At 45.3% G+C, this 16,118-nt stretch overlaps 1 protein-coding gene across 3 annotated transcripts in view; it reads left to right on the forward strand.

Moving 5' to 3' along the window:
* FLNB (filamin B) overlaps positions 1–13,873 on the forward strand; it is a 71,338-nt gene extending 57,465 nt beyond the window's left edge. For 2 of the 3 annotated variants that reach the window (XM_015641048.3, XM_015641049.3), the window contains 14 exons: positions 273–401; positions 876–1,049; positions 1,203–1,361; positions 1,731–1,934; positions 2,508–2,660; positions 2,965–3,087; positions 3,652–3,918; positions 4,156–4,293; positions 4,384–4,499; positions 6,294–6,426; positions 7,425–7,601; positions 9,978–10,196; positions 11,147–11,350; positions 12,076–13,873. In XM_015641048.3, coding sequence (XP_015496534.1) covers positions 273–401; positions 876–1,049; positions 1,203–1,361; positions 1,731–1,934; positions 2,508–2,660; positions 2,965–3,087; positions 3,652–3,918; positions 4,156–4,293; positions 4,384–4,499; positions 6,294–6,426; positions 7,425–7,601; positions 9,978–10,196; positions 11,147–11,350; positions 12,076–12,263 — 2,384 coding nt within the window. In that variant the 3' untranslated portion in view covers positions 12,264–13,873. The remainder of the gene's footprint in view (positions 1–272; positions 402–875; positions 1,050–1,202; positions 1,362–1,730; positions 1,935–2,507; positions 2,661–2,964; positions 3,088–3,651; positions 3,919–4,155; positions 4,294–4,383; positions 4,500–6,293; positions 6,427–7,424; positions 7,602–9,977; positions 10,197–11,146; positions 11,351–12,075) is intronic. The other variant, XM_015641050.3, reaches the window with a different exon arrangement.
* The last annotated feature ends 2,245 nt before the right edge of the window (positions 13,874–16,118 follow it).

Below are 16,118 nucleotides of genomic sequence, written 5' to 3' on the forward strand. Positions count from 1 at the left end.
AGTGAACAAGATCCTTTACAACATCATTTAAGATTATCTCTGGTAACTAGAATAACACTTACTCTTCCGTGACTGAATGTGGCACAAATTGTGGAGAAGTGTCTTTTGAGGATAGAAGCAGAGGCTTATTTGGTTTTTTAAGTGTGTTACAGTCACAATAAGGTTTTTCAGATACCATGTAATGAGAAGGGCATTCAGGAACATGGATATCAGTTCTTGTAGTCCAGACCACTCATCCTTAAGTGCTTCTTTTTTGGGTTTTTCCCCTTCAGAGAGTCCTCTGCAGTTCTATGTCAATTACCCCAACAGTGGCAGTGTATCTGCTTATGGGCCTGGCCTCATTTATGGGGTTGCGAATAAACCAGCAACTTTCACCATTGTCACAGAAGATGCAGGAGAGGGTAAGTCAGTTCTTTAAACCAATCCTACCCTAAGCAAGGAACATCTTGGTAGTGTTATGCACATTGGCTTTAATTTACATTCATCTGTTCAACTATGAATCTTTGATATGATGACTTATGCAAATATCAGGCTGTAACTTGCAGTAAAAAACTGGTTGATTGCCCCTTCCTGACAGCAGTAGATGTACCCTGTTGGTACAGGGTGAAAATGATTTGTTTAATTAAAAATAAACTGAAAGCAGTTTAAATCTAGTGGATGATGACTGGGTATGGAATCACTGTTAGGTAAATCTAAAGACTGAATAGAACTGTGGCCTTGGTATATTGGTCTGAGCTGATTTTGCTGCTGTCGTTTGAAAACACACCTTTAAGCTCCATTTCCAGTACCAGGTACTGAATATTTCTCTTTGGACCAGATCTTTGGACCTGGTGTTCACAAAGATTTATGGAAGTGCCTCTCTACTTTTTTCCTAGGTGGGCTGGACTTGGCTATTGAAGGACCTTCAAAAGCAGAGATCAGTTGCATTGATAACAAAGATGGGACATGCACAGTCACGTACCTGCCTACTTTACCTGGAAACTACAGCATCCTGGTCAAATACAATGACAAACACATTCCAGGCAGTCCATTCACAGCCAAGATCACAGGTACAAAGTTTAAACTTCTGGAAGCACTTCATATTAAAAACTAACCTCTGAAAACATGGGGAACCTGGTTTGTTGCAGGAATTTGAAGTCTTCTGACTTGCTCTGCATTTAACCTTGTAATGTTTTATGACTCATTTCTCTTTATGTATGCAGATGATAACAGAAGACGGTCTCAGGTGAAGCTTGGTTCTGCTGCTGACTTCATGTTGGACATCAATGAGACTGATCTCAGTCTCCTAACAGCCAGCATTAAAGCCCCGTCTGGTCGTGATGAGCCTTGTCTTCTGAAGAGACTGCCCAATAACCACATTGGTAAGCTCTGAGGCTATGATAGCCTTTACTCCAGTTTGCTTTGCTGTGTAAAATGACTGATTTCTGTGCTCCTTCCCAGAAAGTGTTGTCCAACCAAGTAGTTGACAGTGTTTGCTGCAGTTGTCCAAAGACAGAAAATCATGAGGAAAGATCTCTTGTCATAGCTTGCATGTGATGTGCCAGGTTGCAGTTGGAGTGGGTTTTGTCAGCATATATGAATGGTCTTGTGGTCCACTTGATAGCAATATTTCAACATGAGTAAAGAGGGTGCTATTCCAGTATTTAATTTCTTGGTGTGATGAAGGCATTTAAATCAAGTATAATATGAATAAAAACTGAATAAATTTCTCACATTTCTTTGCTTTGTAGGCATCTCATTCATTCCACGGGAAGTAGGAGAACATCTGGTTAGCATCAAGAAAAACGGGAGCCATGTACCAAACAGCCCTGTAACAATCATGGTGGTCCAGTCTGAGATTGGGGATGCCAGACGGGCAAGAGTTTTTGGACGTGGTTTGGTAGAAGGACGAACCTTTGAAATGTGTGACTTCATTGTCGACACAAGAGATGCTGGTTAGTTCCCTCACAAAGGGACCACGAGGTGCTAGGAGATATAGATCTACACGAGAACACTGCCTCCCTCAGCATGCAACCACCAGGTCACAAGCTGCAAGGCAGCAGTTGCCATTAAACGCAGTCATTATTGTCAGTTATTAACCACAGACAGTGCTATTAACTTGGAATATGTTTTGTAAGGTCCTGGCTCATGTCTTTGTTACAGCCAACGGGGACTGACACTGGGGTGGTGCTGGCTCTAGTATCATTTGTTGTTGCAAGAAGGAAATGAGGAAGATACTTATTTCCCTGTTGGTTTAATATGGAACCTTGGATTACTTTTTAGCTCAGTAGATAACTTTTCAACATTATTAAAATTAAAGGCATATAATCAGAGAATTTTAGGAGCTGAATGCATGCTGTGCCTCTGACTGATCAGGAGTACAGAAATGCCATTAAGGCATCATGCAACTCCCACGTGCCCATTATGATACAAACCTACCAACTAGTGCATGCTGTGGGTTTGGACTATTTTATGTCAGATTTAGAGCAGAGCTTTGGAAATCTGAGGCTAACTTATCTATATTGTAGGTTATGGTGGGATCTCACTGGCAGTTGAAGGACCCAGCAAGGTAGAGATCCAAACTGAAGATCTGGAAGATGGAACTTGCAAAGTGTCCTATTTCCCAACTGTACCTGGTGTGTACATTGTGTCCACAAAATTTGCAGATGAACATATTCCAGGTAAGCAGAGGTGTTGGCAAATTTTTGATTACTACGACAGAAGTCTTACCTGGCTGACCAGTGCTCTGGAGCTGTGGGTGGGCTGTGTGATCTGGCTTGGACCATAAGTCCCAAAGATTCAAGGAGGTTCTTCCCAGGCAGCAAGCATCCAAAACTGTTCAGGTTACATGGGCCTGACTGTTATACCCTGACTGGGTATAAATGTTCCCCTGTCATCCCCTAGAAGTCAAAAGAAGCTTTCTTTTCTGCCCTCTATGGCATGTGTAATAAGCAGAGGAGGAATGACTTGCTGTGATACTTGCAGGCAGCCCATTCAGTGTGAAGATCAGCGGTGAAGGAAGAGTTAAGGAGAGCATCACACGAACAAGACGGGCTCCCTCTGTTGCAACAGTAGGAAGCATATGTGATCTGAACCTAAAAATCCCAGGTAAGCAACAACATCCTTATCCCCAAAACCACAACTTGCATGTTGGGTACTTAAAGCAGGGAAAATACAAACTTTAGTTTTGTAAAGGCATCCTTGTATTAACATAGCTTAGGGAAGAAACACTGGTAATTTGTCTCTTCAAACAGTTAAAAATAAGTATAACCACGATCAACACATGGAGAAATAAATACTGGTGAGGCCTTAATTTAATTTATTCTGTGTACACTAGGTTGGAGAATGGGCTGCACAGCTCACTCCAGCTCTAGGATTATAGGATCATGTTGGCTGCTAAGTGTTTGTTCTGCTGTCTGGAAATTGTGAATCATGTAGGACAGACTTAGCTGGCTGCACTTACCCAGATGGATAAGTGCACACTTCATCTGCCTCTAGCACCTGGGAAGCTGCAGCTGGCCAGTTTTTCTGCTCAGAAACACACAGGTAGCTGAGCACGCAGTGGGCATCTGCATGTCTATTCTGTTATTCGTACTGGACTTGAGCTCACATCCTGCTTCCAAAACCCTTTGTCACTTTCTAATCTGCATTTTTTTATTCTCTTCCTGCTAGAAATTGATTGTGCTGATATGACAGCTCAGGTAACCAGTCCCTCTGGGAGAAACTTCGATGCTGAAATTGTAGAGTGTGACAAAAACACCTACTGTGTCCGCTTTGTGCCACAAGAAATGGGGGTGCACACTGTGGATGTCAAATACAAAGGGCAGCCGGTGCCGGGCAGCCCCTTCCAGTTCACCGTGGGGCCACTGGGTGAGGGAGGAGCCCATAAAGTCAGAGCTGGAGGCCCGGGGCTGGAGCGTGGAGAGACAGGTGTTCCAGGTGAGTTCTCTGCTCTCAGTGGGCTCCAGAATCTGCTGTGTGCAGGTCTGCAGTGCAGTGTTTTGGCTAACAGGAGCCTCCTGGAGAAGCTGCTAAGCAGTATCTCCCAGGATGATGGGATGAGCAAGCTACCATTCTTCAAATATGCTCAAGTGTGGAACTTCAGTCTGTTAGGAGGAAGTAACGAACCAACAGCAGCAAACTAACTCTTGTGTGTGCTGTCATGTGCTTCAACAGCTGAGTTCAGCATATGGACACGGGAAGCTGGAGCTGGAGGACTGTCTATTGCTGTGGAAGGCCCAAGTAAAGCAGAAATCACCTTTGATGACCATAAAGATGGATCTTGTGGTGCATCATATATAGTTCAAGAGCCAGGTATGTACTGAGACCAAACAACATGGAAACAGCACTGATTGCGACTTTCAAAGAAACTAAGGACACTCACTGCTTCTCTTCTCTTTGCAGGCAACTATGAGGTGTCCATAAAGTTCAATGATGAGCACATTCCTGAAAGCCCCTACCTGGTTCCTGTCATCGCCCCCTCTGATGATGCTCGCAGGCTCACTGTCACTAGTCTTCAGGTGAGACATAAGGAAACATCTCTACAGCTTACCACAGAGACTGATTTCGTCCTTGTTCTCCAAAACCAAAATGGTTGTCCTTTCTTCTTAGCAATAGCCTTCTCTTGATTGGTGCTTGTTTTCAAGCTCAGTTTGCAGCCAGAGAGATTTTTGGCAGCTGATCCCTGAGTCACTCTGGCTAGCCAGAGTTCAAAGGCAGAAGGGCTCAGTTGAGTGTGCTACAAGTGGTAACACTTGGGAATTAGGAATAAGAGGCTCCAGAAATAGCATTGAAGGAGCTAAGGCATGTTTCCTGTGCCATTAGGTAGGGGAAGGACAAGGACTACAGAAACTAGAGGTGAACCACCAGTGATCGTGCTGGTACCAAGTTCCTCATTTGGCACGTGCATGAAGAGCTGCATTTCCATGGGTGAGGTAGCACAGGGCTGCACGGCTGGGACATCACTGCAGCCTGGCCAGGCAGACAGAAGTGGCCCCACCATGAGGTCAGGGTGCAGATTTGCTCTGGCTGATGTCACAAAACCTCAGAGTCACAGCTCAGATGATTCATGAAAGGTAGTGAATCTCAGAGTGAATCACAGCTTTGTAGCTGGTCTGGGCCCATCTGGTAACTTCACCATATAATTTGTATATGTGTGTGGTTACAGGCATTAAAATACAACATTAGAGGCCTGACTGAAATCTCTAATGTCAGAAGTTTGGATGTGACTGAGAATCTGTGTCTAAATATACTGTACCTCAGTCCTTCTTGAGTGGTGATTAGTACTCCAGTTAAAGCTTTTTTTGGTTATGTCCCAGCTATGATCCCCAGGGGTTTGCCTGGGCTGCAGGAATTCTCCACCTCAGCTGTGTAAATGAACCATGACAGCCTGATACGATAGTATCTCTTCTAACCAGGAGTTACAAGGGCGTTAATTAGTCACTGTGGTATTGATGTTTGCCTTGTGTTTCATTTAAAGACTCTTTGACAGGAATACTCACTTCAATTAAGTCCTGGAGAGGCAGATAAAGCTGAGTATTCTGTAACGGAGTCCATTGTGCAGCATCAGCCTCCATTAAACCCATATCAGGGACTTGTTTATACATTGTACCTCAGTTCTACTCAGTTGCATTTATTTCCCTCTTCAGGATTTAGTTGAAAACAAAATGAGGTAAAGTATGTTCAGTGTGAGATATTACTGCTGGATAGCTGCATGGGCTGTGCTGGTCAAGGACCACTGTGGTTCAGATGTGGAGCTGCCTCACCTTCCACCAATGGCCTGACAGCAGCACAACATCTGGTTTCATGTTTTAAATTACTTTCTCATGTTTGAGACATCTTGTGGCGTTCTAAATGCAGCCTCTTGTGGCAAATATAAACATGCATATTACTCTTTCAGACATTTGAATTATCAGAGGCTTTTCCCTGAATGAATCTGGAATGAATGAACGGGATAAAAATGGAGCTATAGCTTAAGCATCCTTTAGATCAAATGCCTGAATACTGAGGACTGACCTCAGTGATAATGGGTGACTGGTATTGTAAACCTGCCTCTCTTTGATGTGGTGCAATTGTCTGGCTTCCAAAAACAGTCTGTTACCATGGGAAAAGTCAGCCTAGCCAACGTGGGCGACTCCTGAACAGCCACCCCCTAAGAGGGAGAGACCTGATTTGAGAGTTAATGCGAGTCACAACTTTGCCTTTCCTTAAAACCTAAAAAACCCTCATGCTGAAGTGGTTATTTTCCCTGCCACAGATCTTGTGCTGTCTGAAATGAAAGTTTGAATTTGATAATCTGACTGTTGCATTCTCAGGAGTCTGGATTAAAAGTTAATCAGCCAGCATCCTTTGCTATAAGGCTGAACGGGGCAAAGGGCAAGATCGATGCTAAAGTCCACAGCCCCTCCGGAGCTGTCGAAGAGTGCCATGTGTCTGAGCTGGAGCCAGGTGAGCAGAGCTTGATGATGATCAGAACAACTGCATGACCTCCAGAGCACTTGCTGCCACATAGGGAATTCAGTTCCTTTGGCTTACGAATAGCGTGTCCCAGGGGTGAGCATGTAGCTTGGAAAATGACTTTGGTGACAAGAGCTGTTCAGTCAGAGTTATGCCCATGTTTTTCCATGGACTGACTGAGCCCAAACTTCTGTAAGATAGAAGTATTTAAGTCTTGGCTTGCCAGTGCAGGTACAGTGACATTAGTAATAAATTAAATATGATGTGGTTGTTGAATTTAGCCAGGGAAGAAGTTTATTCCTCAAAGCTGTGCTTCGATCTTTGACTAATAGTTTATTTTTAATTCACACTCCTTCACATGAAATGTCAAGGAAGCTGTGTAAGCAAACACTACAGAAAGCTGAACACCTGTTTCAGCAATGGGCTTTTCTTTTTCACTTGAAGTCTGTATGAGTTATGGTCTGTACTATGAACAGACAGCAGCTGTCCAGCTGGGGAAGATCAGTCCCGCCTCTGAGTTAACACGCAATCAAAAATGTGAAATATCAGCAAATTGGTAAATGACTTCATTAGATAAAGGTGTGGTGTCAGAGCAGCACTCAGCTCACTGGTAAGATTTGGCTTGCTCTGACCAGCTGCTTTTCTTCTACACACGGTTCCCTCAGCTGCTGACAGATTGGGCTGTGATTCAGTTTTCATGTTTAGTGCATGAGCGAGGCAAATAACCCTCAGACTAGATGGCAGTTGAGATCAAGTCCTAGTGAACAAGGTGAAAACACAAACTGTAAAACCTGTGATAAATACAGCATTTTCCTGCTTAAATGCAAGTTTAGTAACTCGTGTCGCTGAGTTCACTTAAACTGGGCCCAAAATACGTCAAAGGCGTTCAGGAGCTGGGATCACTAATCAGCCCTGCTTTGTGCTTAATTGGTGATTTATGGTTGGATTGTTGCCTCTGATTTGTCAGAAGAGCCCCTTCTCTGTTGCAGATAAATACGCCGTTCGGTTCATCCCCCACGAGAACGGCATCCACTCCATCGACGTGAAGTTCAACGGGAGCCATGTGGTGGGCAGCCCTTTCAAAGTGCGCGTGGGCGAGCCTGGCCAGGCAGGCAACCCTGCCCTCGTCACAGCCTATGGCTCCGGCCTGGAGAGCGGCACCACAGGTAACCCTTCTCCTACAGACCCGCTTGCACCTGGGCTCTGAGACACACAGAACCTATCTCTAGGCATACTTTTACATGACTTCACGTGCTAAGGCAGCTGAACTAACCCACATTCTCTGCTGACCTGAGTGCAGGCTAATTTTGCTTTCTAGCATGCTCCTCGTGTCCTATAACCATCACTCACAAGTCTGCAGCCTATACTGAGCCTTAACAAACTTAAAACTTCTGTAAATCAGCAACTGCAACACACATTCACTGAGCTGCTGGTTAGCAGCTGGACTACAGTTCTGCTGGTTAGCTTAGCTCCACGTCGGTGGTCCCTCGAGCTCTGGAGATGGAGATGTGGAGATGGAGATGGCTCCCTTCCACACATGAAAATGACATCTGAGTTAGCTGTCTAGAGGTGAAAGAATCTTGTTCAATTTGTGTTAATTAGATGAGCATGGGGGTGTACCCTGTTACCTTCCCTTTGGTGCATGCACCTCCAAGAAGTTGCAAGTGAAATGCAGTAGGATATGTAAACCCTAGGGAGAAGGTGGGTTGTTCTGTTGGTAGTGTGCTATGCATGCTCCAGATGCTTCGTGAAGTTTCTTTATGGAAATCTGACACCTCGTTGTCTGCTGTGGCTGCCTCATCTGATAGTTCTCAACTGAAGAATGTAGGGTTTAGGGTTTGTTTTTTCATTTCTATGATTTGTGGCCTTAGTAAGTATGAAAACATTCCAGGATATGCACTTTGATTTATTTGTTTTTGCTCAGGCCACACACACAGGTAAATAGAGTAAAATGATTATTTTTGTCTCATTTTGTTGTGCAAGGGAATAGCTAGTTCATTTTGTCCTATCCACTGCTGTGTCCTGTGGATTCCATTTCATACCTTTTCTCTCCCTGTGAAAAAAAAAAAAAATACTGCAGTTATTCAGTCAAAGCTTCTGCTGTTCTGGAGGAACCAAGCAGTTGGTTTTGGAAACATGCAGATACACTCTGTAAAATAAAGATGTAGCTTGAGCTCCTTTAGTAGGTGGAAACAAAAGCACTCATTAATACCAGCCAGTGATGCATCAGGGACAGGGGAATATTCCTTCATCTATAAAGGTGCTTGGGGTTGTTTTTAATCTAAATAGACTGTTTCATTTTAGTAAAGCTTCTCTGTGCCCCGTTGTTGAATCCTGGCTGCTGCCAAAAGCGCAGTGCCCTGGGAGCTGCCGAGCAGCGTTTCAGAACAATGACCCAGTGTAGGGGTTTCAGTGGCTGAGCACCTGAACCGTCCCCCTGGGAGGGCTGAGCGTCTGCAGCCTCCAACAATGCGAGCCTTCATCTGGGGCACAGGAAAAAGCAGTGCCTCTGGAGCAAGAGCTCTTAGCGAGAAGCTGTAAAACTTGCTGGCTTTGAGAATTAACATCTCTCCAGTTGAGCAGGGTATTGCGGGCTGATGCTTGACCTCCCTGGCCAGGGGTGCCAGGGGGATGGGCTGCTGGAGCACTGGAAGATGGCACAGTCCTCTGTGGAAGCTGGGCTCTTCCAGCATTGCAACACAGCAACCTCTTTTGTGGGGAGGCTAGAAACTTCCCCCGAGTTTGTTCCCACGTCTTCATGCTTCCATCGCAGCAGCAGTAAACTTTCCCATGGCCATCCCGGTTTTGAATGAGCACAAGCACTTTATTCCTCCTCAACAGTGTCTCATGCAACAGCCCAAAGATCATAAATATTTGAGGCCAAAGTCTGACAGTACATTATTTGGGGACTGAAAGCCTTACTTAATTTTTTCTTGTGTTGCTGGCATTGTGTCATTGGCTTAGTATTAGCAGCAATAATTCAGCTGTGTTAACCAGATGCTGTAATTAAACAAGCTTTTGTTTCCACAAACTGCTTGGAGTGCTGTTGCAGAGCAGTTCAAACACCCATCTCCTCCAGGCCATCTCCTGCCTCTTGTCTCTCCTGCTTTCTTGTGGGCTCTTCACTGCTGATTTGCAGTCCAGGCAGCGAGACAGCTCTGAGCTCTCCCAAACTTAGCCATGCTGTATGGGTGTGGACTCAGATGCCCAGCAGAAAAGCTCTTGTTTTCTCTCTAAGCCAGTTTTTTGATACAGATTACTTCCATTTGAGTCCTGAAGGTCTCTCATGACCCCTTCTCCCACACAGTAGTCACCCTAACTGGAGGAGGGAGCAGGATGAAGCTGGGGAGGCTGCCAGGGGTGCACAGCTCCATTTGGGGCTGGCCTGTGCAAGGCTGCTGGGGTGGATGTGGTGTCCCTCCCTGCCTGCAGCCCTGGGCAGACTGATCTTGCGCCGAATTACCCCTGATTTAATGCCTGAGGCTGCGTGTGTAACATCGGGTGTGAGGAAGAGTGTGTCTCACTGTGCTACGTCTTTCTAGGACTGCAATCGGAGTTTTTCATTAACACGACCAAGGCTGGTCCAGGTACCCTCTCTGTTACAATTGAAGGGCCATCAAAGGTGAAAATGGACTGCCAGGAAACTGCAGAAGGTTACAAAGTCATGTACACACCCATGGCTCCAGGAAACTATTTAATTGGAGTTAAATATGGTGGACCTAACCACATAGTGGGCAGCCCTTTCAAGGCAAAGGTTACAGGTAAAAAGCTAACTAGTATTTACTCTGTGCCTGAAGCAGGTCATGTCACTCAGCAAAAACATCCTCCTGAGACAATGTGGTATTCTGGTCTAGATGCCCAAAACCATGATAATCAAAACATTTCTCCCCATCACCTCCAAAGCCTAGCCGAGGGGTCTCAGGAGCAGCTACAAAAGCACTAGTCATGGAGCTTGGCAGCTTGACTCAGTGATGGGCCATAAAACAGCTTTATGGGGTAATGTCAAGTCCTGATCTAGTGCTAGGGTCTTGCATGGGTTGCAGGGAAATATGATTTATTTACCCATTTCCCCCCACCCACAAAGCCTGAAACCTGATCACGTGTTGCATATGTTGCCTCTGTTGGTCTCATTTTGGTGCAGGTATCACCTAGGCAAAGGTCAGTAATGTCTGAGAGGCTCCTAGGTGAAGTAAGGAATGCTGGTTTAGGAAGCTTGTTCTTTCTCCAGCACTGTGTTTAAGCACAGGCTGAAGCTCACCTCTACTGCTGCCCCTGAGCTTGTGTACCCTCTTGTGGTGCCCCTAGCGTGGTGATGTTCTCGGGAGAGGGTGGCAGGGACTGCGCTCCCCAAGGCTGGGACATGCTCTGCTTTCAAAATGGATTATTGCAAAATTGCACCTGCTTTTCTGCCAACTCAAGTCATTTTTGGCATTCGGTGATTGGAGCACAATTAACTCTTCTTAAGCAACCCGCTTTGCTTAATGAATCCTGAAGTTCCTGTGGTCCTTTAGCCACTTGAGGGCTCTGGGATGGGATTGTTGCCAGCAGTGCTGGAAGATGTCAGCTTAAAAACCCAAGTAGGAAATTGCTCCTCTCCAAGAATGCATTTTGGATGCAGAATGCATGCTAGTCATTAGGAAGGTTTCAAAACCTCCTTGTGAATGCCTTTCAGATGGGGAAAATCTGAATGTCAAACATTTTCTGTTTCCAGGGCAGCGACTTGTTAGTCCAGGCAGTGCCAACGAAACCTCTTCCATCCTGGTAGAGTCGGTGACAAGGTCATCGACTGAAACTTGCTATAGTGCCATTCCCAAATCCACCTCGGATGCCAGCAAAGTGGTTTCCCGGGGAGCAGGACTCTCAAAGGCTTTTGTGGGTCAGAAAAGCTCCTTCTCTGTGGACTGCAGCAAAGCAGGTATGGATACAGGAACCAGGTGGATGTTCAGGATCGGTGGTTTAGCTGGGTATTTTTTTCCCTAAACCAACTTGCAGAGTTAAAATTCAGAGCTTGAGGTAATGATCTGGTACTAAAGAAAAATACTAATTACTATACTGTGCTTACCAAGTCAATCCTAATACAAAGGCCATAAAGATGCTAGTTCCTCTCCAAATGGCTTTGTCTGGGCCAGGTGCACCTGAAAGAATAACAGGGTTATGGCATGAGAACAAACAGGTTGCTGAACTTAAGCAGCCCTTGTGGTGCATTGTAGCATGTAATGCACAGTGTTCCTGTAACCTTTTGATGCTCATCATCATCATCATCATCATCTGGGAGCTCTATGGTGGGTGGATTACAGGCCAGCTGTGCCCACTGGCCCCTGCTATTAACTTCTGGTGAAGTACTTGTAAAGCAATACCAACTTGTTTTCACAAGCAGCATTGATGGCTCCTGTGCTCTACTTAGATAATGGTAACCTGTCAGGTCTGGCAAACAGCACAGATAAACCCTTGCCTCTATGAGGTTGAAAGCTTTTCAATATAAAATTCCTTCTTATACCAAATTAATCTGAGGTATGGCTCAGCTACCACTCTGTGAATTAAAGTAACAAAACCCATGTGTTACAGAGAGAATGTGTTATGGTACAACCACGCTGCCTTGTTTAAGCTCAGGGATGTTAACAGTTGTTTGTTTTGCTGTAGGTTCCAACATGCTGTTAGTTGGCGTCCACGGACCAACAATACCTTGCGAAGAGGTGTCCATCAAGCATTTGGGCAGCCATCAGTACAATGTCACCTACGTTGTGAAGGAAAGGGGGGACTATGTCCTGGCAGTGAAGTGGGGTGACGAGCACATTCCTGGCAGTCCCTTCCACGTCACTGTTCCATAAAGGCGCTGTCGGGGCTCTGTGTTGGCAGTTCAGATGTAGGGTTGTACTGGGTGCAGTCGTGTTGCAAAATGCAGTTTCTAGATACACACGGCTCACATTGCAATAGTCAGACATAAACTCTGTAACGGTTTTTACAAGCATTTCACTTCTATCCTACTTACCAACCTAATGTCAATTTATTTAATATTTCCTCAAATCGTACCTTTGTAGTACTGTCCGGGTCACTGTTAATGTTTGGAGAATCATGTGGATGACTAGACACTAATTTCCCTTGCGGATGTTACAGACTTTAGATGTTAATTGAAAACTGGAATTTGTCTTTGTAATTGGGTATCTTAACTACTGATTTTATTTGACTGGAGACTTTACATTTTAGTTATGGAATATGACTTGGGCTGTCCCCAGTTCAAATTCTTTCTGTAAAGAAATGAGGTAAAACTGGTACTATAATAGGTGCCTTTGTATACTTGATCGATTTTAATACTTAACATTATAAAAAGCTATTATAAGTAGCTTTACCACTCAAATTTAAAATGTTTCTGAAAATGCTTTGCTAATGGTTTACATTTAGAAAAAGTTTTATCTTTTATAGCAAACCAAAAGCAGACTGAAAATTACTTCCTGTAAGCTTTCAGCCTCTCTATGTTAATGCTTTGTAACTCTAGAGACAGATAGCTTTTTGGCCATGATGCTAGTAATGCGGTTTTTAACAAGCTTGGGATGCTGGTGATGTTTCTGTAACTTTACAGGTAACCCACTCCCCCCAAACTCTTTGATTTAAGAACAACCCCTGGGTTGGGTTAATAAAGCCCCTGAATTTGCCCAGCCAGGCATGGCTGTCACCGTGGTGACCCAGAGTTGCTGCAGTCCAGAGCACCGCGCTGTGTTGAGAAGATGACCAGTGGTTTCCCTGGAGGCTGCAGGCCAGGCCAGTGGCTGAGATGGGGCAAAGAAGCCATCCTGGGAATGGGACCCAGATCTGCAGTGGGACACAGGGAGGGTCTGTGAAGTTACCAGTAATAGCAGTACCAATAATAGCAATATCAATGAACAAACCCCTCTTTGGTGCGAGGTGTTTTATCTCAGTCCAAGGATGATATGCCTGAAGCAAACTCATGTCTCCTGAAATCCCCTTTGTGCCGCAACAGGCGTTGCTGCTGAGGATTAGGGAGTGGAAACTTCTTTGTAACTTGTCTGTTTGTCCCAGATTACTCCATACTACTTCCCAGGTGCATATCTGAATTGCTGTCAGCTGCTGGGGCTTTAGTAAACTCTCCTGATGAGCTCAAACTCTGCAATTTGGAGAAAGTAGGATTTGTTGAAAACCTGTTGATGTGTCAGTGTCCCTTGAGAGAAGTTCATGCTTACGGTTCTATAATTATGTGTGGATGTACTACTCTCCAGCACAGTTACTGGGAAAAAAAAAAAAGGAAGGTTGGGGTGTTTTTTTTACTGTGCTTTTTTGTGCCTTAATGGGAAATGCTCACTACATTGTAAACTAGAAAGTAAAAATAAAATAAACTGGAATAAAATGCAGGATTGTAAAATTGTATCTTATAACTTATTAAATAGAAATGTTTGCTTCATTAAAATATGCATGTTAAAAACAACATCGGATTCTTTTCATATGTAGTCAGTAAAGTTCAGACTGAAACTACACCACACAGCATCTTCAGGCAGACCAAATAGCCCATGAGTTGTGCAGGTAGCCATGAAAATTTGGCAGAACCTCAACACTGTTATTTTTTTCCTGTGAAACCTTTTTTTTTTCTTCTTTAAGAAAAGAAAATTGCAGAAGTTGAAGCTGTACGGTCTAAATGTTCAGGGTGCAGTGGGCACAGCGTGGATGGAGCATTCCCTGGCTGTGCTGCTTTGCTCCTGGGCAGACCCCAGGCACGGGGGCAGCGCTGTGACCCCAGAGCTGCCATCTGGGCTGTGATCCCAGAGCACTCCCCCTGCTCCCCCCGGGATCCCTGGGGTTGTTTGCAGAAGGTGTCTCCCTGCACCTGGGGCCAGCACCTCCAGGCACAGCCATGGAAACCAGCAGATGTTTTCCCAAACACTCTCCTGCTGAAAGCCCCGGTGAAACCTGAGATGCAGTGGCTGCCAAGGACTTTCCTGCCCCAGCCTTATCAGATTATTTCCTTTTTATAGTTAACTTGTTTTATTAGCCTTGTGGTAGGCACATCAGCGTTAGCCTCCTATGCAATGTTTTTAAACAAAGCAAAGCTGGATACAGCTGTTGGTGTGAGAGAGCCTTGAGAGCATCTCACCTGTGTCACTCCTGTGTCCCTGTGCACCCTGTCTGGCTGCCTCTTGCCTGGTGCCCCTTGTGGTTTAATGGCACCGGCTGAAATTAGCAGGAGTTGTCTGGGAAGTTGATGGAGCCTGGTTGCTGCTGTGGCTGGGTTTAGCTCTGGTAAAAACTGAGCTCTGCTTCACGTGGCCCGCTCTGCCTGGCCTGCACACGGACAGCTGTGGAGTGGCCACAAAAATGACCTTGCTAAGGATAGAAGCATCCAGGGGTGGTGATGAGAAGAGCTTGGCAGGGTTGATTTTGGGGCCAACAACATTCAGGTACTTCCAGCAGCTCTGCCAGCTGAGGACGGACTGTGTTGGGCACAGATCAGTGCCTTGAGGGACATTCTGCTCTTACTCTGGCATCTTGACAAAGGTTTCTAAGTGCAGTGGCTACCTTAGCAGGCAGCTGTGGGGCTTGGGGTGTTGTGTACGGGTTACTGGTGTCCCAGTGCCTCCTGCTGGGCAGACTTGCAATAGTTCAAGATGCACTTTGAATCTTCAGTATAGAAGATTCAAAGTGCATCAGTTTTTTGCCTTTAGGTGTGGAAGTGCTTTTCTACCAATTTGGATGAACTTAAGTTCTTTTTCTTTGCTCGTAGTCTCTCTCCTTGGTGGTGGTGGTTTGCAGTAGGATTTGGCTGGCTAGTACCTGTGAGTCCCACTGGGAACTTCTTCATGCTTCCTCAGCTGGCCCAGACTGTCCTGTGAGGACTGCACTGGAGCTGGCAGTGCCCTGGTGGCCAGCTGGAGCCCTGCCTGCTGCTGACCAGTGACCCAGGGCAGCCCCAAGACAGGGCACTGCCCATGGGAACGCATGCTGGCACATCTGGGGGGGTCACTGGGTATTTTGGTGGGTGGTGGAAGGTAAGCCCCTGCAGCACAGCAGTTACCATGGGATGGTAACTCCAGAGCATTCCAGCCCCCTGCCTGGTATTGGTGGGATGCATTTGTACATCTCAATGGGCAAAGAGAAGGGGTCTTTGAACATGGTGTTCTGGAGCTCCTCTCAACCCATACACTCAGCCTGTCCTCATCCTGCAGCCCAAGTCTGCCCTGTAGCTGTCCCTGACAGTGGGCTGTGCTTGTTCCTGTTACACCTTGGGATCTCACTTGTTGCCCACTGGCCTTCTCCTTTGGTTTGGGGAGCTGTTGGAGTTCCCTCTTCTGACCCCTCTGGCTGTCCATGGCCTTGGCTCTGTTTCTGATGGCCATCTCTGCAGCCAGCATGGCAAATACCTCATGTACTGGGGTGTTGCTCAAAACTGAGAATTGCATTTCACCTTGTGCACCTGTGAGTATCTCTAATAAATTAAATATATGCATTTAAATTATTTTAGTTACTTTAACTGTTTTAAATATTTAGCAGTATTTAAATTATTAAAAATAAGCTATTTATTTTAATAATTCAAATTATTTAATCTTTACATAATTAACCTTTACTGTAGATGTTTATATAATTAATCCTTGAATCATGTTGTGGTCAGGGGAGATGGGGAGATGACACAACATCAGCTTCTTGCAGCAGAGAGATGTCAACGGCATGCACAGCTCTTA

The sequence above is a fragment of the Parus major genome, chromosome 12 (assembly GCF_001522545.3).
Source record: "Parus major isolate Abel chromosome 12, Parus_major1.1, whole genome shotgun sequence".
NCBI lineage: Eukaryota > Metazoa > Chordata > Aves > Passeriformes > Paridae > Parus > Parus major.